Source organism: Lepidochelys kempii, chromosome 6 (assembly GCF_965140265.1).
Source record: "Lepidochelys kempii isolate rLepKem1 chromosome 6, rLepKem1.hap2, whole genome shotgun sequence".
In the NCBI taxonomy this organism is placed as follows: Eukaryota; Metazoa; Chordata; order Testudines; family Cheloniidae; genus Lepidochelys; species Lepidochelys kempii.
In genome coordinates, this window is record NC_133261.1 from 95,595,801 (window position 1) to 95,623,279 (window position 27,479).

Below are 27,479 nucleotides of genomic sequence, written 5' to 3' on the forward strand. Positions count from 1 at the left end.
TCATGAACAAGGCCTGGTAGTTCACCACCTGGAGATGAAATGAGGCCAAGGAGTATGCTTTGCACACAAACAAGTCTAATTTATTTGAGTCTGTGCCCTTAGGAGTATCTTATGAAGATCTGGATTTCTGCTGGACTCTAGATACTAGTGAGGACTTTGTGTTTGAGTGGACATAAAGATGTTTGAAGCCTTTTAGAGTCTCCTGATATCCCTTTTTGCAGGCATTCAGAGGTCGGAGGAAGAGTGGCCAGGGTTTGCCACAGTGCCTTAGTTGGCTCCATTACACCCTCATTGATGGGCAGGGCAATCCTGGCCCAAGTAGTGCAGCTGAGAATACCAAACAGTTGGTGGGACTTCTCTTGGGTAACTCTGTTGATGCACAGGGTCTCTGCTATATAGGATAGAAACTCCTGGAAGGCTTTGAAGTCATCACCCGGCAGGGTAGGGACTGGTGTCATTACCTCATCAGGTGATGAAGATGACAACTTTGGGTGGAGCTGAGGATCACTGCTGGCTTTCCATTAACTCCATCTGCCGGAGGGTAACATCAGGCTCTGGTATTACAGATCTGTCCAGGAAAGCTGATGGACAGTAGGATCTCACCCTTTTTCTGGATACGTGAGAGAGAGATCTGCTCTAGGGCATGTACAATGATGGTCCCCAGTAAGGTGGGTATGGTCAAGATGGCACGCTTTAGGAATCTGGCCCAGTGCCATTCCTATTTAGCCTGGGGCAGCACTCTTGGCAAGGAACCATCAATACTGTTCCAGGTGTCCCCCTCTGAAGGCAAGGGAGAGGCATCTCTGCTCAATGCCGATGAGAAGGAGTAAACTGGTGAGGGTGAGGATGAGTAGCCCTTTGAAAGGCAGTGCTTTGAGGAGAAATATCAACATGTGAAAAATAACCTGTCTGCTATAGGCCTAAAAAGGGTGTTTGTTTTTTTTAAATAAGGTACGTAAATGTTTACAATATAAATCTAGATAAACTGCTTAATTAAAGATGTTTTATCAAGTCTTGGTGCAGGTTTTCCAAAATACAGTGGGCTCTTAAAAAACTAAAAAATATCAGTAAAAATAATAAAAATAAACTACTTTACTACTATATATTTTTAATATGTTTAAGGTGTTACATGATTCTGCAGAGCAAATTTGGGGACCACTGTCTGGGGAAGACTAAGCATAGACTCTTTAAGTAATCAGAGTGAGTTCAGACTGTAAAGTCCATATTTTGACTTTACACATACAGCATTTGTTTTTATTAGTATCAATAAATGGGCACATCAGAGGGTGTTTTCATTCATACATTGAATCTACACATTTTATGCTAAAAACACTGTCGTTTTGCTGACTCCAAATCACAAAATGTATCTGTAAGTGTTTAATCTACAAACAATCTGTAAATGATTTGGGATCTTAAGTGGTGTATTCATTTAATTTTTTAAAGGATTTGAGCTTATTTGTAAAGAAGACCAGATATAAATTATACCTTAGAAGTGGACAAAGAATAATAAAGGACCTACATTCATAATTATCCATGGTGAAGTAGGATGAAATCATTATGGTATATGTACCTTTTCAGTTTGCAGTGATTAGAGGCAAATGCAGTTGTATAAAATTCACCAGGGAGATGTTTCAATAAAGTTATATAACAAATTTGCTGAAAGTGGGCCAAACATTTGCAGAAAACATGCTTGTTGCAACTCAACATGTCAAATAAAAGTGGAATACTCCCTCTTCTGTTTCTATCACTTGTAGACCTCTGAATTAAGCTGCAGGATGGAACATGCATGAAGATGCAGTTGATGATGCACATTAACTTGTTCCAGCAAGAAATCTAAGTAACTGCTAAAATCAATATAATTGAATTGCTCAGAGTAAATCTGATACATTTTAATTTAAAACCATGGATTTTGTCTTTTCACCTGATATTACTGTTGCATTATTTTGCCTGAGTTTCAAAATCTTATTTGAAAGGCACCATGGGTACAGATATGGAAAAACCTATACAAGAAAAAATGCTCTCAGATAAGTGAGCCACTTCTTGAAGCTGGAAGAATTTGAGGACATACAATACAAAGAAAAGTGGTGAACTGTGAGACTGAAAACTTACCATAACAAATTGTTTAGAAGAGATAATACCAAAGAGATGGAAAGGAAAGTTAAGTGTATATTCATTCTAATCAGGTGTAAAATTCTTACTGAATATTTCCCGGAGGTGCCCCTCTCCTCCCACAACATGCTATAAAAACTCCAGGGGGGTTGAAAATATTTACTGGAGCTCTGCCCTGGACAGCTCTGGCTGAATTTAAACCCTGATTCTAATTATCTTTGAACAGTGAGCTAATAAAAGTTGGTCTTGCAAAATTCAAACCCAAAGTGAGAAATATTTTTGATAACAAGTGAAACATTTCTTTCTTTATCGTCACCAAAATGGGAATGGTGAGTGAGCAGATTTTGAACCTGGCTGGTAAATTTTCATGATAATTTTGCAAGGCTTATCTAAGCCTAGACAAAACTGGATTGTATATTTCTTATTTTCAGATGAATGTCTTGTAATTTAATTTATTAAGTCCTATTGAAAATGTTTTAAAGTCAAATTATTGATTTACCTTCAAAGTTCACGTTAAGAACACGTTAAAGAAATAAAGGAATTATTTCCTCATACACCACATCTGGTTCTTTACTGCTCAAACTCTTATAATTTGCAAAAATTAAATTAATCAAAAGCACACTCTGTTCTCTATACCTCCACCCTGCAAACAATGATATGGTAATCACATCCTGATTAAGTGCTTTCCACAGATTTTAATGTAGAACTGTTTTTATATCTGTAAAATACCTAAATCAAGTTTTTCAAACTGGGTCTGACTATACCTTTCTGTTTCAGGTTAAAATTGCCCAGAAGTATCTATCAATCTCTAAGCATCTCCCTCATTAAACTGCCCACAATTGCTCCTCTCCCACAATGAAACTGTACTCATTCATACTGCATGCTTCATTTACAGTAGCCTTATGTTCATCAAAGCCTTGATTTTCCACTCCATTAATTTACGATGAGTTGCATGGTTTGCTACTTCTTCCCAGAGTAGTTTGTGGTCCTGGTCTGTATGTGGGTTTGAAAGGTGGAGGGATATGTGAAAGACACAGCAGATTCTCACCAGCCATCTATCTGCCAGCTTTCATGAATGGAAAAGTTAACTATGTGTGAAACAAAACATCAGCCCCTACTGCTCAGCAGTCATCCTAGGGTATGTCTACACTGGCAAGTTTCTGCACCATAAGTTATACCACTTTTATTAAAATGATGTAATTAAACTGCTGTTACATGTCCACATTGTGCTCCTTGTGACGCTGGAGCGCATCCACATTAGCAGCTCTTGCAACGGCAAACACAGCAGTACATTGTGGTAGCTATCCCACTGTGCAACTGGCCATAGGGTGCTTTGGGAAGGGTTTGCAATGTCTCATGGGGCAGGCACAGTGTCACATGATGCAGGTTTCCCAATCCCATTGTTCCATGGGCATCCTACTACATTGCCAGCTGCTTTTCAATTGAAGTGTGTGTGTGTGTGGGTGGGTGTTGGTGTGTGACAGAGAGTGTGTTTGTATATGGAGGGAGGAGGAGAGAGACAGTGTGTTTTGGGGGACAAAGTGTGTGTCAGCATGCTGTAAGTTCAGACAGCGGCAGGAAGCAACCAGTCCTGAAGTAGGGGGTGGGGGAAACCCAGACATCGGCCCCCACCTCTCTCTCTCTCTCTCTCTCTCTCTCTCTCGCACACACACACCCCTCTGTGTTCAACAGCACAAGCATTCCACATTAGTGGTTTGCTTTGTGTTCTGGAGCATATCAGCACAGCACTCAACAGTTGTCAGAAACGGTGCTTTGAAAGAGGAGGGGCGCATGTCTCCAGGGCAGATAAGTTCAAAACAATGAGCAGAGCAGTCACTTGAAGCATTATGGGACAGCTCCGGAGGCCAATTACAGTGCAGAAAGCAATCTAGTGTCTATACTGGCAACAGAGTGCTGGAGCCTCTACGCAAATAGCCTTATGACTCTCATCGAGGTGGGTTGTTTTGCAGCGTTGCAACTGAGGAGCTTCTGCGCACAAAGTGGCTTGGCAGGGTGTACACGCCTGCAGTTTGAGCGCAAAAAGCTGCTTTACTGCACAGAAACTTGCCAGTGTAGACAAGCCCTTAGAGGAACAATACCTTTCAGGAACATCCCATCACATGAAAAGGACTGTAAAACTACTGACTTTGAACAAAAACACCTTACAAAATTAAACATCTTTTGTTTTCTTGGTTTACAAGCCAAATCAAACTTTAAAAAGCTTTAGTTTACTGTATACGTTAACTCCTTTATCTTCCTGAAGTACTAGACTTCCAAACAGCGAAGCAGCTTTCATTTGAGATTTAACTTTCATGTGGGGCTGAATTAAAGCTCACTGGGGGTCCTAGGCACAGCTCACATGGAGCCCCCTTAACATCAGGCCTATGCCATTATCCTGCACCTCTTTGGAGTGGCAGCAAGTTTTAGAAAGGGCAGTTCACACGTCTTGGATCTCATGTTTCAGACTGTTTGCAGACTCAGGCAGGCAGCAGTTATACTCTCTTCATGTTTTAAAGCTTTACTTTGCATCCACAACGGTTTTATACTTTTAAAAAAAATGAAAACTCAGATTCTCATTTTAAAAGCCCTCAAGACAGCATTCAATTTATATATGTTAATTTAAAAAGAAGTTCAAACTCCACAGAGTAATTTATGATCTGAGTTGCATAGGATAACTTGTACACTCCCAAATGTATCTCATTTTGAGGCACAGAAGGCACATAACATATGTCCCACAAGACCCTAGGAAGACATTTTGGGGATGGGGGAATGGAAAAAGCAAAATAAACAAACCAAAGAGAGGGAGAACTGCAATAAAGAGGGAGGCAGCACAAAGAACAAGTCAAAGAGAGGGAGGGAAAGAAGAAAAGAAGGCTAAGCTTTTAGCTGACCCATAGAAGTGGTGTGACAATGATTTAATAATATGCACAGTAACCTCCATAATATGGATTAAGTGCTGCATTTATATCATTAATGACTACACTCTTCTCTATTAAAAGAGTTTAGCCACACAGAACAAAATGCTAAAAAGAATGGTGGAAACACCTGACACAGAGGGCAATTAAATGCTGCTAATTATTTTCCAGAAAGCAGCAAACTATGTGCCATAATGCATACAAGTAATCCTGAAGAGAGCAATCATGTCTGTCTGCTCATTATTTAGCAGGGAACAGAGGGTACTGATACAGTGCACTGATGGTACTGATAAGTGGAAAGAACTCCAATTGTACTGATAGAAGCAGCATCCATGTTAATTTACTTAAAAACACACTGTTCCATTCAGTTAATGATATTAATCGTTTCTGTTTTTAAAATAAAAGTTTATTTATTTTTTAAGAGGCATTAAGTTCAGACAGAGTATGATAAAACGAATTACTCATTTTCCATGACTTCATATAAACACTTTGATGTTTAAAGTGCATGTGAACAGTTAATCCTCCTACACTGATGTATCCTCGGTGATAGGCAGCTGTGTGCTGTCCCCAGGGACAGATCTAAATCAAAATCAGACACTCTATTTTATTTTTAGTCTCAAAGCCACAGTGATAAACATAAAAATAAATCAAATCAGGTTTGTATATATTCCACCTAAAGTTTGGTTTAATAGCTAATACACTGAATACACACACACAATAAAACTTTACTGACTGTCATGTTTAGTGTTGCTTTCTTTCCTGAGATAGGTAAAACAAATGACCAATCAGTAGAATTAGAGTTTTTTTAAAAAAAATTAGAGACAATTTAAGCACCAGTTAGTTAATCCCCAAAGACTATCCATAAAAAAGATTAAATGTATGCATAATTTTAAGTGACACCATGTATTTCAGCAGGCAATTACTTATAACTCATCTGGAAGACATAATGTAAAAGGTGACCCACAGGAGTTTTTTGTTAAAATGAACTAAGTGTAAAGTTGCATGTTGAATACCCGAATAGCAAAATGCACCTAACACACGTGTGATTTTGAAGGTCTCTTTTTCTTTCCATTTAAAGACCCCTAAAATTGTAGAGTGCCAGATCCAACACCTAAGCTAGCACTAGGATGATGATGTCTCAGATCCACTATGGAACTTGTCTGGATCATAGACCCAGTATAAAATATGCCAGGTAAATGGTGTTTTACTATATGATGTGGTTTTGTAGCTTTCCCATTGCTTCAGATCACAAAGAGTCTAATTAACAATGGGGATAGGAAAGACGGGATTTTGCAAAAATACACCACACAATGTAAAAACTTACACTTAAGGTACCTGACTGCTTATAGGCTAGCTCATGCACCAGACAAGTTCCATGGTAGCTGAGACATGCTATGACCCAGTGACCCATGAGTTTAGGAGGAGCCCACGATGGAAATAAAATATAGTTCACTACACTTTAATAGCCCCTCTTACTCATCTTAATTGTGCATTTCAGCACAAAATAGTACAATTGATTTTGAAAAGTGCAGTTTACCTTTAAAATAAGTGAAAGAAAGAGCAAGAAAGTGAAGATAAACAACTCTCCATAGAAACTTGTGAAGTTACACAATGTATGAGTTCAACTGGCATTTGTCACAATGGATTGTTTTCACTGATGCTTAAATGACTTGGAACTTTTGTTACGCAAAAACTGTATTCATACACATTAAAAACAATGGATCTTTGTTAACATGGGGATCTGAATGAGAAATAACTGGACGTGCCAAAAAAATGAACTTTCAATCTAGACACCAGATGTTTAGCATGGGGTGGACCACATTGTAATTAAGATATTGTCTGATGGACACTTCCCCTCCTATTTGCAATTGCATGGACCAACTCCCCTCACATTCATGATCACATAACATCCCTGTGGTAACGACAGGAATTGTTTACATGGAAAAAGTAATATTATGAATGTATTTCAGGCATTTTGAGCTGTTTTAATGCAAACTAGCAGCTGGACTTGAGGAGGCAGCAGCACTGTATTAGCCAACCAGTTCTCTATAATTCACTAGCTAGTGCTCTGTGGGCCCACTAGTGGTCCATGGGCCACACATTTGGGAAACTCAGTTTAACATAATTTACTAAGATCTGATCCAATGCCCACTGCAGTCAATGAAAATACTTTTGGAAATAATTATTTGAAAGCATGTGTGGAAAGAGCCTGACTCAATACACATACTACAGGTTTAACAAGGATTTCCAATCATGAGGGACAATCAATTTTTCTGGGTTGTTACAGGCTGAAATCTTTCACTTATGATTTAAATTAACATTTTGTACTCTAAAATAATTTAACAGTGACTCTCAAAGAGCATTATAAGCATTAATTAACTGGCTCTCATAGAGAGGGAGGAAAGCATCATTACCCACAATTTAAGGATAATGGAAACTGAAACACAGAGCAGCTATGTGATTAACCCAAGGTTACACAGCAAATCAGGGGCAGAGCTAGGAGGAGAACTCAGAAGTCCCGACTCAAAGTTTCTTCCATCTTAACTACTACGTAGCATGAAAAGTGTCTGCAGTTTCACCATTTAATGCAGTTGGTATTTGTGTACTCCTTAGGGTTATGGATTTGATTGTAAAGAGTTAATCTTAATGTATGGGATACTACAGTGAAAACTATCAACACATTAGAAACTTCCTTTATTATTAGATTTCATTAAAACTATGTTTTTTTAAACTTTGACAAAACCTCCTTATGGGGTGGTTATTTCAAATAAAATGCTTACAAAAACATATGAATGGCCTATTTACAAAGTTTATTGGCATATTTTACTACTGTGTATGGAAATATGCAGAAAAACATTTCACATACAGAAAAAGTAATATTCCTGAAGAAAATCCTATGGACTGAATACAGATCAACCCCTTTAAGCAGTTCTATAGTATGTGCCGTGCCCAATAAACTGCCTCACTGAGGATCATTGTATATCAGCACTTGTGCTTGGTCTCTGAGAAATGAAAGATGATATCTAGAAAAAATTATAGCCCCTGACATTGGAGATTTGTAGATTTCCACTCTCCCTGGAAGGAAACCAAGAACATTTCTGTATATTAAAATCTTGCAGCAGGGTTCAGTCCCTTACACTCTGCAGAACAAGCTCACATTATCTTCACAAAATCAAAGGACAGCTTCTTACCTGGAGAATGCACTATGTACTGATAGCATTCTGAGCCAGACTATAAAACACATTATCAAGCCAGGCAGTTAGACAAACCGGATGACTACTTATCAGCAACCAAATATGAAGCTGTCATTCTGACCTCCAAACACGGACTGATTTAATAAAGTTTAACCCTTCTTTGGGCAGATCTACCTTCATTAGTAATGTCTTTTCCATAAGAAGTTCAGCAAGGGGTTCAAAGGGTGCAGGTGACAAAAGCCCATAGGTATGTATAAAAAACGTGGACCTTAACCGAGGACTAGGTGTGTGTGAGTGTGAGTGAGAGAAAGAGAGAGAATGAAAAGTTACAATTGGGTCATAGGAGCAACAAGAGGAAAACAGTGGAGTAATCTGATCAACATCTTAGATGTCTATAAACAAATGCAAGGTTTTCGGGAATAAATAGGAAAACTGGAAGTATTAATACATAAACTAAATTATGACTTAATTGGCATCACAGAGACTTGGCGGGATAAATCTTATGACTGGAATATTAGTATAGAGGGTTATAGATTCTTCAGGAAGAACAGGTAGGATAAAAAGAAAGGAAGTGTTGCATTATGCATCATGAATATATACACTTGTTCTGCGGTCCAGGAGAAAGTGAGAGGCAGAGCAGCTGAAAGTCTCTGGTGAAGGAAAAACTGGGGTAACATCATGGTAGGGGTTCACTATAGACCACCAAATTAGGGGGAGCAGGTGGATGAGGCACTTCTATATTAAATAAGAGAATTATCCAAAACATAAGACCTGGTAGTAATGGGGGTCTTTAACTATCCAGACATCTGCTGGAAAAGTAATACAGCAAAACACACTATATCCAAATAAGTTCTTGGAATGTATTGGTGACATCTTGTTTCAGAAGATGGGGAGAGTAACCAGGGAGGCTGCCATTTTAGACTTGATTCTGACTAACAGGGAAGACTTAGTTGTGACTCTGTAGGATGAAGAAAATTTGGGTGAAAATGATAATAAAATAGTAAATGTAATGGTTCCAAGAAAAGGAAGGAGTGAGCAGAGCAGAAAAAGGACAACGGACTTGAAAAAAAGCAGAATTCAGCAAACTCAGAGAACTGGTAAGTTAGATGCCCTGGGAAGAAAATCTAAAGAAAAAAGGAGTTCAGGAGAGTCGGCAGTTACTTAGGCAGAGAATATTAATGGCACAAAAGCAACCAGTCCTGATGTTAAAGAAAGATAGGAAGAGAAGTAAGAGGCCAATATGGCTCCTTGGGGAATTCTTTACTGACCTGAAAATCAAAAAGGAATCCTACTAAAAGTGGAGACATGGAGAAAAAGCTAAGAAGGAGTATAAAAGAATAGCACAAGCATATAAGGTCAAAATCGGAAAGGTTAAGGCACCCAGCAAAAGAAATAAAAGGCAATAAGAAGAAGTACTATAAATACATTAGGAGCAAGAGAAAGATGAAAGAAACTTTAGGTCCACTGCTTAGCAGGGAAAGAGAGCTAATAATGGATAACATCAGGAAGGCTGAGGTGTTTAACATCTATTTTATTTCACTCTTCATTAAAAAGGTTAACTGTGACCAGATACTTAACACAATTAATATTAATATCTAGGGTCAAGGAACACAACCCAGAACAGGAACAGAAAAGATTAAAGAATATTTATATAAGTTAGAAGTGTTTAAGTCAACAGGACCTGATGAAATTCATCCTCGGGTATTTAAGGAACTAGCTGAAGCAATCGCAGAATGGTTAGCAATGAACGTCAAGAACTCATGAAGGATGGGGGTGGTCCCAGAGGACTAGAGAAAAAGTGGTTACTAATCTTTCATAAGTGTTGTTTTTCGAGATGTGTTGCACATGTACATTCCACTCTTGGTGTGTGTATGCCCCATTCACAGTCGCCGGAAATTTTCCCCTCAGTGGTACCCACTGGGGGCTTGAGCGTCCTCTGCTGCAGCGTGCTGCTGGCATTGGTATAAAGGGCCCAGCTGACCCTAAAGTCCCTCAGTTCCTTCTTTCCAGAAACTCCAGTATAAAGGGGTACAAGGGTAGCTCATGGAATGGACACGAGCAACACATCTCGAAGAACAACAGTTAAGAAAGATTAGTCACTGTTTTTCTTCTTTGAATGATTGCACATGTGTATTCCACCCTTGGTGACTCCCAAGCACTAGTATAGGAAGAGGGATCAGAGTTCCTGTACAAACAGACTGTAGAACAGTTTGATCAAATTTGGCATCATCTCTAGAATAATGGGTGACGGCATACTGGGAGAAGAAAATATGCACTGATAACCAGGTTGCTGCTTTTCAAATATCCTAGATAGGAATCTGAGCTAGGAACGTTGTTGAGGATGCTTATGATCTTGTGGAGTGAGCAGTCAATTTGACTTGTGGTGAAATGCCTGCCAAATCATAACAAGCACAGATGCAGTAAGTTATCTAAGACAAAATTCTTTGTGAGAAGATTAGAAGATCTTTCATTCTGTATGCTATTGCAATGAACAGTTGGATGGATTGTGGAAATGGTTTGGTCCTGTCTAAGTAGAATGCTAGTGCTCATCTAACGGCCAGCGTGTGTAGCCATTGCTTGTCCCTCTTTGCGCGTGGTTTCGGGTGGAAAACAGAAAAGTAAATTAATTGATTGTTATGAAAATTTGAAACCACTTGAGAGAAAACTTGGATGAAGGTGTAAGTAAACCTTATCTTTAAAGAAGACTGTACACAGTGGTTCAGATGTGAGGGCACACAGTTCAGTGACCCTTATGGAAGAAATTATGGCAATTAGGAAAATCACTTTCCAGGAAATGTATAGTAAGGAGCACATTGCTAAAGGCTCAAATGGTTGTCCCATCAGTTTAAACAAGACCAAGTTCACATCCCAAAGGGAAACAGGCTCGCTTAATTGAGGATAAAACCTTTCCAGGACTTTAAGGTGTCTGATTGTCATGTCATTAGAAAAAACAGAACAGTTATCCACCCAACAGTGGAAAGCTGATATTGCTGCCAGGGGAACCTTGATAGAGGAAATTGCTAAGCCTTGCTGTTTCAGGTGCAGCACATAGTTAAGTAGGTGTTGGATGGATGAACGCATTGGTGAGACTCCAGTTTGACAGACCCAGACAGAGAACCGCTTCTATTTTGACATGTAGGAGGCCCCGGTGGAGGGCTTTCTGCTACTTAATAAGACTTGGCAAACTTGCTCCAAGCAAGCCTGTTTTCTGGGATTTAGCTGTGGAGTTTCCAGGACATTAGATAAAGGGACTGCAGGTTCGGGTGGAGCAGCCAACCGTGGATTTGGGAGATGAGAGCCAGGTGCAATGGTATTGAAATTGGAGATGTCACTAAGTAGTCCAGTATCGTGGAGAACCAGTGTTGGCAGGGTCATGCTGGGGCTATTAATATAACCTGGGTGTGATCCCGCTTGATTTTCAGTAGCACTCGGTGTCTGACTGGGATTGGTGGAAATTGTAGCAAAGCTTTTCTGTCCAGGGTAGCAGGAAGGCAACAGTGATTGAGCCCAGACTGTGGCCGTGCAGAGAGCAGAACTGGTGACATTTTCTGTTGAACTTGTTTGGAAATAGGTTTATTTGAGGAATTCCCCCTCCTTCCCCTGCTGGAAAATGCATCTGGCTACATCCGGACAAAGAGACCACTTGTGGTGACTTGAAAATGACCTGCTCAGGCAGTCTGATAGCTTTTTCTGCACCCCTGAAAGATAAGAGGCCTTGATGTTGATTGAATGGGCTAGAAAAGTCCCATAGGTGAACCACTTCCTGACAAAGGAGCGATGAGTGAGCTCTTCCATGTCTGTTGAGATAAAACATAGCTGCAGTGTTTTTTGTAAGAACAAACAGGTTTCTCCCTCTGACATGAGGTAGAAAAGACTCACAGGCAAGATGAATCACACGTAGCTCTTGGACACTGATATGAAGAGAGAGCTCCCTTAAGGACCAAAGACCCTGAATTCAGAGGGGTCCCAGGTGAGCCCCAATCCTAAAGCGATGTGTCTGAGACCAGACTAATTTATGGTTGAGGGCAGATGAAGGGAACGCTCACAGAATCATTGAGAGGATCTAACCACCAATTCAGTGAAACCAGAACTTAAGAAGGTACCGTGAGCACAGTGTCCAGATGAAGACGGCTTGCTAGTACACTGGGGGATCTGAGGTGCAGTCTCACATGTTGTATTACATATGGACATGAAGAAATGTGCCCTAGGAACCTCATATAGTTTTGGGCTGTTGTGATTGGATGAAACTTGAGGTGTGTCACTAACGATCAGACAAATTGGAACCTTGACTCTGGGAGAAACGCTGTGACCTGGGTAGAGTCCAACACTGCCCCTATAAACTCTATCCTCTGTAACGGGCAAAGGGTAGACTTGTCTGCATGGATCAATAGGCCTTAGGATCTTGAATGTTGAGTAAAATGAGTACAACACTGGATATAACTTGGACCAGCCCATGATTAGCCAGTTGTCCAGATAAGGGTAGACCTGCGCTGCTAGTCTCCTCAGGAATGCTGTTACACAGCCATGCATTGTGTGAACACCTGAGATGCTGCAGAGAGGCCAAACAGAAGCACTGTGATCTGGTAATGTGAATGCTTCACTACAAGCCTGAGGAACTTTTTGTGTCCTTCATATATTGACACATGAAAGTAAGCGTCTCTAAAATCAAGGTTGACATACCCTGGATCCAGAGAGGGAATGATGCAAAACTTTATCTTTTTCAGATAGTTGTTGAGCTGACACAGGTCTAGGATACGTCTGAGACCTCCCTTTGCTTCTGGGATTAGGAAATACTGGGAGCAGAAACTCTTCCCTCTTAAATTCTGGTAAACCACCTCTATGGCTCTCACCTGAAGGAGAGATTGAATGTCTGGAACCAGAAGTTCTTCATGAGAGGGGGTCCTGAAGAGGGACAGGGAGGGAGGGTGGGAATAAAGTGTAGGAATAAACCAGATAATGTATCCCACTTCTACAGTGCTCAGCACCCAAAGGTCTGTGGTGATACAGGACCAAGCACTGAGGAAATGGGAAAGGCAGTTTGCAAATAGAGGAAAATGGGGTTTGGCAACCTGGGAACTGGTATGACATCCTCAAGCATCCCATCAAAATGCCAGCTTAGAACTCCCTAGATGTCTAGGTGGAACAGGCATTGATACAGAGGTAGAAGAAGGATGAAGCCTACTCCAATCACCTCTACTCAGTTTCCTCTGCAGGTCCTGTTGGACAACTGGAGCAGAATACCAGAGGGATTATGGAGGCCTGAAGTGATTCCTGGAAGGGGCTGGGGTGTGCAACCCAAGGGACTTTAAGGTTTCCCTTGAGTTCTTTAACCCACAGAGCTTAGGGTCAGTCTGCTCCAAAAAGGAGGAGGATTCCTCAAAGGGCAGATCCTGCACAGTCTGTTGGACCTCCTGCGAGAGCCCAGAGAACTGTAACCAGAACCCTATGAATGGCCACAGACATGGCAGCCAAGTCAGCCACATCCAGGGCAGCTTGCATCGAGGCCCTCGCCACCGAGATTCCCTCACTCACTAGTGAGGAGAACTCCTGCCTACCATCTGCTGACAGCATTTCTTTAAATTTTAGCACAGAGTCCCATATGTTAAAGTCATACCTGCCCCAAAGTGCATGCTGGTTTGCAACCCTGAGTTGCAACCCCTCAGGTAGAATAAATTTTCCTATCAGACTGGTTTAGCTTTTTTGAGTCTTTTGATTTTGGGGTTGTGACTTGATGCCCCTGCCTTTTCCTATCATTAGTGCCCAAAACTGCCAGGAACCCCAGGGGGCAGGATGGGAGTAAAAGAACTAATAACCTTGGTCAGGTGCACAATACTTGTGTTTGGCCCAAACTTAAGGCAACCATCTTTAACTGTTCTTGGTGTGCCTTATCGTCATCTGGAGGAGGCGATATGACCCCTTCTGAGACTACCTCATCAAGGGAAGAGGAAGAGGAGGCCAGAACTGGCTGAAGATGCTCTTCTTTCATTTCTTGATCTGCCAGGTCCTGATGAGCCAGCTCCTGATGTCCGATATGAGGTTGGTACCAGAATCAGGAACAGATGCTGTCTGGTGAGTAAGAGCTGCACGCCTCTCCAGGGCAATCAAATAGAAGAGCTTGGAATCAGATCTGGAAACAGGGGGAAAGAGGGATTTCCAAAAGGCTATGGGACAGGTACCAGTGACCTCCTGGCCAACCACTCTATGGCATTTCTGTGACAGGATCTGTGGAAGGGTGGAAACATCTGGAGGTGGGTTAGCAAGGGCAGCTCTGAGCATGGGAAATGTAGAACCCAACCTCCTGTTCAGAAGAAGATGACTCTCCTATTCACCAAGGAGGCGCAATTCCGTATGATGCCTATGTGGAGAAGCCTGCAGAGAAGTAAGCATCATGGGTTTTCCCTTTGACAGTACCAAAGAGTGAGCTATCCGGAGTACATGAGACTGGCAAGGTACTGAGAGCTGTAGCAATCTTGTTGGTTCTCCCATGCCCTCCAGCACCAAGAGCATCAACACTAAGGTCAGGATGTCCCTAGCAGCTGCAAATACCTATGGCATAGTTGGTACTGAGATCGGGTTGGTACGGTGCAGTACCACAGATGTGGAAGGTGCTTCTTCTGGCTACTCAGTCAATGGTACTTTCCTACAAGTTGGGGTCAATGGTGCTTTCTTCTGCAATACTGAAGCAGTGGTGCGATTAGACTTAAACTACTCTTAACCCCGTAACTAGCAGTCTTTGGTGCCGGGATCTCCCCCTTTCTGCACTCTGCTTCTTATGCCTCTTCTTGGGCACTGCGGATGGTGAACGGTGACAGGACTCAGGCATGGTAGGAGACACAGTCCTTACTGAGGCCGAGACACCCAGTGCTGAGTCTGATCGACCTCAGATAGAGGTCCGAGGAACGCTCTAAGAGTAGAAACTTTAGCCTGGCTTCACAATCTTTCCTCATGAGGGGCTTAAAGTCTCTGAAAATTTGACAATGATCTCTGATCTGAGCTTTCCTGAGGCATTTAAAGCAACTTGAGCACAGATAGCTCACAGCCAAAGCCTTACTGCAGGAAATGTAGGGCTTGAAGCCCGATGACAGAGGCATACCTTGGCACTCGGAACCAAGTGAAACCATCAGATGAAGTAAAAACCTAGCTAACTAAACACTAATAAACTTACTTACACTAAATTATTCAAAATAAATTACAAGTGAATACAGTCCACTGAGAACAAGGAGTATTTGTGGCACCTTCAAGACTAACACATTTATTTGAGCATAAGTTTTCGTGGGCTAAACTCACTTCATCGGACACATGTAGTGGAAAATACAGTAGGAAGTTATATATAAGAAAGTATAATATATAATATATACTATTATAATATATACACACACAGAGAGAACATGAAAAAATGGGTGTTGCCATACACACTCTAAAGAGAGTGATCAATTAAAGTGAGCTATTATCAGCAGGAGAAAAAAAACCTTTTGTAGTGGTAATCAGGATGGCCCATTTCCAGCAGTTGACAAGAAGGTGAGAGTAGCAGTGTGTGTGTGTGGGGGGAATAAGCATGGGGAAATAGTTTTACTTTGTGTAATGACCCATCCACTCCCAGTTTTTATTCAAGCCTAAGTTAATTGTATCCAGTCTGCAAATTAATTCCACTTCAGCAGTCTCCCATTGGAGTGTTTTTAAAGTTTTTTTGTTGTAATATTGTGACTTTTAGGTCTGTAATCGAATGACCAGGGAGATTGAAGTGTTCTCTGACTGGTGTTCTCCCCGCCCCTCATAATAGCTCACCTTAATTGATCACTCTCATTATAGTGTGTATGGCAACACACATTTTTTCATGTTCTCTGTGTGTATATATATATCTTCCTACTGTATTTTCCACTGCCTGCATCCAATGAAGTGGGTTTTAGCCCACGAAAGCTTATGCTCAGATAAATTTGTTAGTCTCTAAGGTGCCACAAGTACTCCTTGTTCTTTTTGCTGATTCAGACTAACACAAGCTACCACTCTGAAACCAGTCCACTGAGAGTACTTGCAGAAGCAACGAGAGCAGTCCCAGTGACCATCAGATACAGTAAGAAGGAACTGAGGGGACTCGAGTTGGCTGGGCACTTTATACTGATCCCAGCAGCAGGCACTCAAGCCACCCCGATGGGTATCACTAAGGGAAAAATTTCTGGTGACTGTGCATGGGGGCGCACACTCCAAGAGTAGAATGCACATGTGCAATCACTCGAAGGAGGGCAACCACAGTATCTACCTTTTAAAAGGGTCACAAAGAGGACCCATGGAATTATAGACCAGTCAGCCTAACTTCAATACCTGGAAAGATACCGGATCAAATTATTAACCATCAGTCTACATAACCACCTAGACGATAAGAGGATAAGTAATAGCCAACATGGATTTGTCAAGAACAACTCTTGCCATACCAAACTAATTTTCTTCTTTAATAGGGTATTGGCCTAGTGGATGGGGGGAAGCTGTATAGATGATATCTTGATTTTAGTAAGGTTTTTGACATAGTCCCAATTGATGTTCTCCTCAACAAACTAGTGAAATGTGGTCTAGATGAAATTACTATATGATGGATACATAACTGGTTGAAAATGGGCTTAACTTGAAGCAAGGGAGGTTTAGGGTAGGTATTACAAAAAACTTTCTAACTGTAAGGATAGCTAAGCACTGGAATAGGCTTCCAAGAGAGGCTGTGGAATCCCTGTCATTGATGGATCTTAAGAACAGGTTAGACTAGGAATACTTGGTCTTGCCTCTGTATCGGGGACTGGACTAGATGACCTCTTGAGGTCCCTTCCAGCTGTACATTTATATGATTCTATATAATGTCTTCTAGTGCCACTGTCTTCAAACATTTTTTATTACATGCAAGGTAGAACACTACTTTTCTCAGATTATGCTGGGCCACATATTTGGCCTTCAAGGTCTCAACACAAGCATATTCATTTTTCCCATTAAAAATATTAACTGATTATTTCACATTATTTTAAAATACTAAAATGGATCTACATTTTAAGAACAGAAAACTAGCAATACACTACTCCAGAATAAGGAATACAAATTTGTATAGAATTTTATGATGATGTGCAACGTTTAAGGGAAATAGAGTTGGGGGACAAACTTTGAATACAAAAGTTTTATTTTGCAGAGTCTATGTATGTAAACTAGATACTATAGATGAGTACAGTTTAAAGTATCCTTATAAATCTATTACGGTAACCTTTTCAATCCTATTTTTTTTTAAATGCAGCAATGGGGTAAGGAACAGGAAATATGAGATAGCTGGGACAAAGGGTCATCGGAAGGTGCTGGAGGCAAATGTGTGTCACTGAGCAATAAAAGGAGGAGGAACATCAAAACAGGGTGGGGGGTGGGGGAAACTATTAAGGGGGCTAGGTTAGTAGCGAACTGAAGGACAAGGGAAGAGACATAGAAGAGGCTAGAGAACCATAAGGGGATTTGGGCAAGAGCAATAGCCTATATGAGAGAAGCAGACAGGAGTAAAGAATGTAAATAAGTAGCTGAGGAGGAAGGTAAGAACCTGGAAGAAAGAGGCAGGTGGGAGCCCAAACTGAAGGGAAACGTAACTGGGAATGCTTCTGGCAGTGGTAGCTGCAGTAGTTGCCCACCAAAGGTCTTGGGTTTGGGGAGAAAGGAAGGAAGCAGGGAATCTTGGGCAAGGGTCGTATCACTGGCTAGAGGAAGTGGTATGCTAGCTAGTTGATGAAAGGAAAGGAAGGGGTAAGGCAGGCAGGGTGGAGGAGCTTTGAGTTCCCTTCCCTGGTCATTTTTGTAACATCAAAAGACTGCTTGGTTCCAGAAGCATTCCAAACCCTTTGATGTGAGAGCAGTTCTGGCATGACACTACAGTAGCATACCAAAAAGGGAGGGGACTATAAACTCTTAGATTAAAGAGTTCCTAAATGCTCAAAGACACATAGAACGACAGCCAAGAAACAGGCATGAGAGTGAATTGCCTAGTACTATATGACACCCCAAGTTTTAAAAATATTGCCGGCCCCTCTAAATTTCAGGGGTCGGAGATGGTCACAAGACCCTTCTCTGATGCACTGTGATCCTTGTCTCCCTTGCAGTGTAACTGCTGGAAGGGGAGATTGAACAGAGAATTGACTCTACTCTGGTCCTCCTAATGGAGAAGAAGAGTAGAGAATCTCTTCAGTTTCTGTGTCTGTTCAAGGCCTCAGGGAGAAACTTGCCTTACTGATGCTTAAAGCCTTAACTTTCATGCACATGCAATATGATTTAAAACAAAACACAAAAAACACTAATACTGAAAAATATATAAAACCATTTCATAACATTCAGGACCAGTCAATGATACTGGCATAAATCTACAGAGTTACTCTAGATTTACACTACTGTAAAGAGAGAAGAAACCGTTCCTAGGAGTCTGAACCTATCTAACAAGAGCCAAGAATTCAGAGTAACTTTTTCCTCAACTTCCGTGTTTTCTGTTGATGAGCATGAGAACAGCAGGCTATAATAGACATCAAAGGAGATGTAACACATTGGCCCAATGGGGTAAACTAATGAAGAGTTAATCTCAAATAGAATTTTCTGGTCTTTCATTTAAGTCAGAATGATTGTGTTAAGGTAACATAGGGCCAAATCCTATAGCTTTTTAATGATAGTTTTGCTTAAGAAAGGACTAAATTGTTTGACATACACTATTTTGTATGCAACAGTATATTTTAGCATGCAGATTTTTTATGAATGAACAAAATATAATGGCTGATGCTCGGAAATTTATTATTTGGCACATTTACTGCTTGCTTTTTAAATCACATTTGAAAGATTTTTTTTTTAAATTAGGGACAGTGAATAATCAAGAGATTTGTCTCAAATGGCACCCAGCACAGAAGAAAAGATCTCTAGCAGGCATGCAGGTAGAGGATGTGTTTATCTGGTTATTTTTCTTAGAAGGAGGAGGAAGTGCCATGGCAAACACAAGTGTGGCTATTGATTAACATGATTGTCCCGCATAGCAGAGAAAAAGGTATTTTTAATTTATTCTTACAATCAACAAGGTATATGGAAACTGTTACCATGGGTTTACCTGGAATAAACTGACACATTAGTCAATTTGTTATTGGATCTTTTTGATTAGAGAATATTGCTATCAAATATTTGTGCAGATGGAATTTTTGGAGAATTTAGTTGCAAAGCTCTACCAACTCTCTACTGCAGTGGTTCTCAACCAACTAATCGTTGTGGGCCGCACATGTGGCCACAATGTGCTACCTGGGCTGCAGGTTGAGAACCGCAGCACTCCCCCAAACCCCTCCAACCTGCTATGTCCAGCACCCCCAGGCCAGAGACTCCTCCACAGAGTGGGGCCAGGAGCGGAGCCCTGGTGGTGGGGTTGGGCAGCAGGGAACTTTTACCCGGTTGTATGGGGCCAGGCGTCAGCCCTGACCCAACCTTGCCACCAACCCTGACCCAGCCCCTTGCTGTGCAGGGCTGTGCAGCAGCCCTGACCCTGGATGCTGATGTGTGGGGCTGGGTGGCCTGGACCTCTCTGCGTGGCAGCCCCTGGCAGTCCTGGACCCCACCACACTTTAGCACACAGCTGGGCTGCAGCTGTGCGGCCCGTGAACCACTGTTCTACTGAACAAAATGTGTTTTTTTAAAGGCTTATAACTTGGCCAAATTTGGGCAGATTTTCATGGTGATTTTCATGGGGTGCCCCGTGGCTGGGATCTGGGGTGGGGGTTGGGCTTGATGTGGCTGAGGTCTGGGGGGTAGGAGGTGCAGGTGTCCGGGCTGGAGGGTGCCTCGTGGCTGGGCTCCGGGGGAAGGGGGCATGGATGTCTCCCCCCCTACCCCCCGGTTAGGCTCAGGGGCGGGGGAGGGGGGCAGAAAAACAGGAACTAGGTTGTCGTAGAGGTTTCTTTAACTCTCTACTTTTGGGGACTTTTTGTGTCTCTGTATTGCTACAGACATAGCTGCTGACAGGTATTTTGAAATAAATCACCAAAATGATTGAAACTGGCATGATTATATAGTGTTATTTTGACAAATGAAATATGAAGAATTTTGCAGAATTTTAAAATATTGCCTGCAGAATTCTTATTTTTTTTGTGCAGAATTTCCCCAGAAGTATTAATTGTAATTTACTTGCTCACTTCATCCGTCCAAGTGCGAAACTGCTGGTAAAGAGATACTAATATATACTTTACATTAAACTTAAGCAAATTAAACAAATTCAATAAATGGCAGTGTTCGTCTAATTAGTATTTATAGAGCTTTGACCTTTAAAATATGCTAGACTTTACCGACATATGTCCATTAAATGACCTCATGCCAACTCACTGCTAGTTGATAATTTCACCTATTCTTTGGTTCATTTTTGTCAACTCGCAAACAAAAACCTCTTGGAAATTGGGTTAGTGTTTGGAAAATTGCTTTCACACATCCTGGACCTTTTCCCTTTTGAGACTATATGAAAATCTGTTTAAGAACTAGAATTGGGTTTGAAAAGGAACAAGAGAAACTTACTGTTTCTAAGGCCATGATACGCTCCTGCAAATAAAGGAGAATACATAATTAGAAAAAACAAGTTGACCATGATGAAAGGGCTTCATTTTGTCTTTGCTGTATTAGCACATACAACATTTTGTACAAAAACTTATTATATAGGAACACAAGAATTGCCATACTTGATCAGGCCAGTGGCCCATTTAGTTCAGGATCCCGTCTTTAGCAGTTGCTTTAGTGAAGGTGGAAGAAAACAGTTATGAAAGAACTTGCAAAAAATAAAGGTTTCTTCTTAACCCCCATTAGAGGCTGGCTTCTGCCCTGAAGCAGGAGAGATGATAGAAATTTTTTGAAGTATTTATTATCATGACTTTGAATATTTTTTTAACTATGTAAATGTCCAATCCTTTTTTGAATCCTGATAAATTCTTGGCCTCCATGGCAATGAGTTCCATTGTCTGAGTGTTACATTAAATATTTCCTTTTTGCCATCTTTTAATTTTAATGGATGCCTTCTTGTTCTTGTCCTTGCATCATATGAAATTGTAAAAAGAAGTTCCTATCTACATTATCTGTACCATTCATTATTTTATATTATATATATATTTATTGTGCACTTTCTTATTCCTCTCTTCTCTAAGATGAATTGTTTCAATCATTCAAAACTCTTCATGTGAGAGTTTCTCCATGCACCAACCCATTTTTATAGCCTCAAGCACCCCACTGCATTTCTGTTAATGTCCTTCTTGGGATGGGGTTATCAGAACACAAATTCCAAGTGAGTGTGTACTCCTGATTTCATATGGTGGTGTTATATTTTCAGTACTCTCTACCGTATTTCTTACGCATCCTGACATTTTGTCTGCTTTTTTGACCATTGCTGCATGTAGACATCATTCTCTGTCAAATGAAGCTGCTGGTAAAAAACAAACACACACACACACACACAGAGAAAAAATATTTTCATCATTGGCCTCTGAACTAGCCAGGGCTTGTTTTCAAAAAGAGAAAAGAAATCTCAACATTTGTTAAAAATTATTCTTCCTCCTGCATTTCCAACTAAAGTGCCCCCTTGTTCTACAGATAATGTGCATGGGTCCATCTTTCAGATGAGTAACTGAAAAACTGGTGGTTTAAGTGACTTGACAAAAGTTATATAGGACATACGTGGCACAGCTACGAACAGAAACCTGATAACTGAGGTAGTAGACCACATTGCCTCTGATACATTAAGAAAAAAACCCTAGCTGTTATATAGTGCTTTTTATTTGTAGATCTCAAAGCTCCTTATGAAGAAGGTCAGTGTCATTATCCCATTTTACAGATGGGGAAGCTGAGGCCCAGGGAGGGGAAGTGACTTGCCCAAAGACACTTGTTGCCAGTGTCAGAGTGGGGAATGGAACCTGAGCCTCCTGAGTTTAAGTCCAGTGCCTTCTTGTTTAAGCACACTGCCTCCGAAGTTCACTCAAATCTTTATACTTAGGTAGGGTAACTGTAAAATGGGGGTAATACTCACCTTTGTAAAGTGCTTTGAGATCTACAGAGAAAAAAGTGTTAGGTACGCACAAAGCTTTATCACCACTACATAATTACCATATTTTTAAGATGGATAAGTAAGACACGATGAGGTTCAGAGGCTGGTACAGGCACTGTGACCTAGCAGTCTGGGCACTAGCTGTGAAACCAAAAGACACAGCTTCTAGTGTAGTGTTTGACACCATTTGCTGTGTTTTTCTTTTAGCACATCTTAGCACATTCAGAGTAAGACAGTAGGCCTGCTTCACTTGCATGCACGGCTAATTTCACTATTTCAGGAATGTGCATCTTTTCAGGTGTGCATTGTATAAGGCAGATTTGCACAAGAGACATTCTAATTTTGATCAACAAAAACAGTTAAGAACTTTACCTGAAAATCCTGTCTAGTGATAAATAAGTCAACTGAAATTTTCCCACTTAAGAGTATCCTTACGAAAATAATGTTTGGATAGTGCAAAAACAAAACATAAAATATAAAATATAAAAGAAGCCAAAAAGTGGAAGATTTTCCACTGAATGCATCCGATGAAGTGAGCTGTAGCTGACGAAAGCTTATGCTCAAATAAATTTGTTAGTCTCTAAGGTGCCACAAATACTTCTTTTTTAAAAAGAAGCCAACAGTCCCTTGATCCACGTTTGTTGTGCTGTGATGGAATATGCATTTCTTTATTACTAAATAATATGTTCTCATTATATGGATTGTGCAATATTTACGATTACTGTAACTATCTATTTGCTGCTTCAAGTGCTTGGATTTTATAAATGATGTGATAGATAACTACACTGTTCTCACTTAGCAACCTTAACTGGTTTTGACAGAGGTTTGAGTTTTTTGGAATTATAAAATTGTATAAGGTGCCTAGAGGGTTTTTCTGTCTATATTATTGTGTCTCTCATGTACCACCATTTATCTGGGAAAAATCCACACAGCTTCACTTTATCATACTATATAGATCAAACCAGAACACTTTATAAAACAAGACACCCTGAAAATTAGTACCCCCAGGACACCATAAAGATCTACTGGATATGATCTTGGAAAAGAAAAACATTTGTGACACACCTTTGACACTGAACTTTCTAAATTTGTCCCCTGATATTATCTACTATTAGTACACTGATAATATATGCAATGGAATATTTGTTTCCTCATGATTTTCTTTCTGGGACTGACCTCTCCTCTAGTCCAAGACAAATGAGCTGTGCTTCTCATCTAGCAAATACTGGAGCAGTTCAGACTCATCCATGAACGCTCTGGGGCTTGGCTATGCCCTCTTCTGCTCCTGTGCGAGATCAATGTTTCCAAAGTTGTAAGGAAACACTTAATTCTTATAAGTAGATTAAGCATAATTTATAAATTATGCGCTAACTGTACTCTCTTTATACACAGAGACTAAAGAAGCTACACACACACACACAGAATTTTTTTCAGGTGGAGAAGGAATGGGGACAGGTCAGTCCAGAAAGGAAGTAATCAAGTAACAAATTTTCTATTTTGGTTCTGTTTTTGTCTTCCAATCTCAAACTGGATTGAGACTGGGAGGTAGGAAGACCTCAAGACTGGGAGGTAGGAAGCAGCATGGAAAAATTAGTTCTGAGGAGAAATAAGTAAGGCAGAGGAAAAACTTGCTCCATCCCTAAAATTGGTAGAATTAATCTATTTTGGGACTACTGTTGGAGCACTTTCCTTCTGAAGGATCAGGGGGTAGCCGTGTTAGTCTGTATCCACAAAAACAACAAGGAGTCCGGTGGCACCTTAAAGACTAATAGATTTATTTGGGCATAAGCGTTCGTGGGCTAGAACTCATTTCATCGGATGCATGGAGTGAAAATTACAGACGCAGGCATTATTATACTGACACATGAAGAGAAGGGAGTTACCTCAGAAGTGGAGAACCAGTGTTGACAGGGCCAATTTGATCAAGGTGGATGTAGTCCACAACAAATCCAGGTTGTGCTGGAAATGGCCCACCTTGATTTTCATACACATTGTAAGGAGAGTGATCACTTTAGATAAGCTATTACCAGCAGGAGAGTGGGGTGGGAGGAGGTATTGTTTCATGGTCTCTGTGTATATGTCTTCTGCAGTTTCCACAGTATGCATCCGATGAAGTGAGCTGTAGCTCATGAAAGCTTATGCTCAAATAAATTGGTTAGTCTCTAAGGTGCCACAAGTACTCCTTTTCTTATTAGTAGATGTGCAGGTGAATGAGCCTCTGATGGTGTGGCTGATGTGGTTAGGTCCACTGATGGTGTCGCTAGAGTAGATATAGGGACAGAATAGGCAACAAGGTTTGCTACAGGGATTGGTTCCTGGGTTAGTGTTTCTGTGGTGTGGTGTGTAGTTGCTGGTGAGTATTTGCTTCAGGTTGGGGGTCTGTCTGTAAGCGAGGTCTGGCCTGCCTCCCAAGGTCTGTGAGAGTGAGGGATCGTTTTCCAGGATAGGTTGTAGATCGTTGTTAATGTGCTGGGGAGGTTTTAGCTGGGGGCTGTACGTGATGGCCAGTGGTGTTCTGATATTTTCCTTGTTGGGCCTGTCCTGTAGTAGGTGATTTCTGGCTACCCATCTTGCTCTTTCAATCTGTTTCCTCTCTTCCCCAGGTGGGTATTGTAGTTTCAAGAATGCTTGATAAACATCTTGTAGGTGTTTGTCTCTGTCTGAGGGATTGGAGCAAATTCGGTTGTATCTTAGGGCTTGGCTGTAGACAATGGATCATGTGATGTGTCCTGCATGGAAGCTGGAGGCATGTAGGTAAGTACAGCGGTCCGTAGGTTTCTGGTATAGGTGGTGTTTATGTGACCATCACTTATTTGCACTGTAGTGTCCAGGAAGTGAATCTCTTGTGTGGACTGGTCCAGGCTGAGGTTGATGGTGGGGTGGAAGTTGTTGAAATCCAGGTGGAATTCTTCAAGGGCCTGCTTCCTGTGGGTCCATATGATGAAGATGTCATGAATGTAGTGCAAGTAGAGGAGGGGCGCTAGGGGACGAGAGCTGAGGAAGCGTTGTTCCAAGTCAGCCATAAAAATATTGGCATACAGCGGGGCCATGAGGGTACCCATAGCAGTGCCACTGACTTGAAGGTATAAGTTGTCTCCAAATCTGAAACGGTTGTGGGTGAGGACAAAGTCACAAAGCTCAGCCACCAGGGGTGCCGTGGCCTCATCAGGGATACTGTTTTGTGACAGCTTGTAGTCCATCCTCATGTGGAATATTGGTGTAAAGAGCTTCTACATGCATGGTGGCCAGGATGGTGTTTTCAGGAAGATCACCAATGCATTGTAGTTTCCTCAGGAAGTCGGTGCTGTCTCGAAGAAAGCTAGGAGTGCTAGTAGCATAGGGTCTGAGGAGAGAGTCCAAATAGCCAGATAATTCTGCTGTAAGTGTGCCGATGCCTGAGATGAGGGGGCGTCCAGGGTTTCCAGGTTTATGGATCTTGGGTAGCAGATAGACTACCTCTGGTCGGGGCTTTGAGGGTGCGTCCATGTGGATGTCTGAAGGATGTTTTTCTCAGAGGAATGAAATTCAAGATGAAGTGCTTTATAAAAGTGTTGGTAGATGAACAGGTGGCCGGATAGTCAGCGATGCCCTCTCTGCCCACAAGGCTGTCACGTGCCACACTGGGTGGGCTCTGGTCCTTTCTGGAAACTGATTATCTGCAGCTGAATGTGCTCAAGTGATGCAGCACTTGATCCTAACTATGTGGTATTTGGATGGTTTCAGGCCCATGAAGTTAAAATTGAAAGAAACAAAGTTTTGGGCTAAAGGAATGAAGAATTTCTCCTCCTCTGAGGTACAAGAGGAAGAGTTAACCTTGGCTATGAATGATTCAGACATATCTTGTCCTTCTGGAAAATGTACTATATAAGAGCTAAGTATTATTAAGAACAGAGATTTCAAAGACTCTCTTTGCCAATGTGACTGTGACCAGAAAAGAGATACAGGGAGCTGGATGTTCTTGGTTTAACCAGATAGATCATGAATAAGGATTCGATACTGTCACAGATACCGTGACTTGAATGGACCTCCATGACATCTGTGGCATCAGCATGCTACAGTGGTGGGGCTGGAGCAGCTGTCAGCCCCCACCCAGTTGCAGCAGCAGGACAGCAGCAGCAGTCACTGCCCGGGACTGGAGCAGCAGCCTGGGGCTGGGTCAATCCCTGGGGCAGGAACAGCGGCCGAGGCTGGGTCAATTCCTGGGGCAGGAGCAGCGGCCGAGGCTGGGACAGTCACCGAGGCAGGAGCAGCAGCTGGGACAGCCCTGGGGTCCCAGAGCTCAGTTTGCAGCACCAGCCCGAACATCTACACAGCAGTTAAACAGCTCCTTAGCTCACGCACCACAAGACCGAGTCAGCTGGCATGGGCCAGCTGCATGTTTTTAACTGCATTTGTAGACATACCCAGAGACACATAGACAAGACTGAAGGGCCCCCAGTATTTGCAGGAACAGAGATGCTGCTCATTTGTCTTCAACAAAGGTAAGAGATCAGGATCCAAAAACTGATCTTGCTGTATGTGTTGCTATCAAAGCAATTTCTTTTTACGTCAGGATGACAGTGAGCAGAAAGAGCTCATCAAGAATTTTTAATTATTGTATCAGGAAACCTAATAGGAATGGCTATTTGTATTGACTGAACAGCTGAATCAATTAGCAAATCAGTGTGTAAGACTAGATATCAGTTGCCACTGATGTTATCAAACAATACTAAGATTAATGTATTTTAATCTTTCCGTGGGATCAGAGCACTATATGCCTTTATTATCATTGAAAACATCTGAAATACACTGTGACGGTGCCCCCCATAAGGCTTTATGGAAATATGCTTCTGAATGTATACATGACATAACTGGAATATGTTTTATGCTACATATGCCATGTAACATATCTCTGTAAAGGTTATGATCTAGTGAATCTATTCATCCTATTTGTATGCATGTGTCATTATTGTATTCAAAGTTATGAATATTGGCTGTATACTTGTTTGATTTTAAATAACCTTAGTAAGGCATTTGGTCAGCTTCTTTAGAAAGGATTTTGCAAGTTAAGTGCCCAATGAAGAAGCACAATGGATCTTGGAAGGCTCCAATCCACATAAGAAGTCTACATGACTTCTTCAAGGTAGCATGTGGACAATGGCTGCTGCCTGTAAAGACTGAGTCATGCATGGACATGTGACTTGCCCATGTGACTCCAAAACTCCATCTTGGAGC

General features: G+C 41.3%; 1 protein-coding gene across 7 annotated transcripts in view; it reads right to left on the reverse strand.

The window, feature by feature from the left end:
• Positions 1 to 27,479, reverse strand: part of CEP128 (centrosomal protein 128) — a 446,026-nt gene that overhangs the window by 50,522 nt on the left and 368,025 nt on the right. For all 7 annotated transcript variants that reach the window (XR_012159510.1, XM_073349335.1, XM_073349336.1 and 4 more), the window contains one exon: positions 20,753 to 20,776. Coding sequence is in view for 6 of the 7 variants with exons in the window: in XM_073349335.1 (XP_073205436.1) it covers positions 20,753 to 20,776 (24 nt within the window). In the remaining variant the exon portion in view is untranslated. The remainder of the gene's footprint in view (positions 1 to 20,752; positions 20,777 to 27,479) is intronic.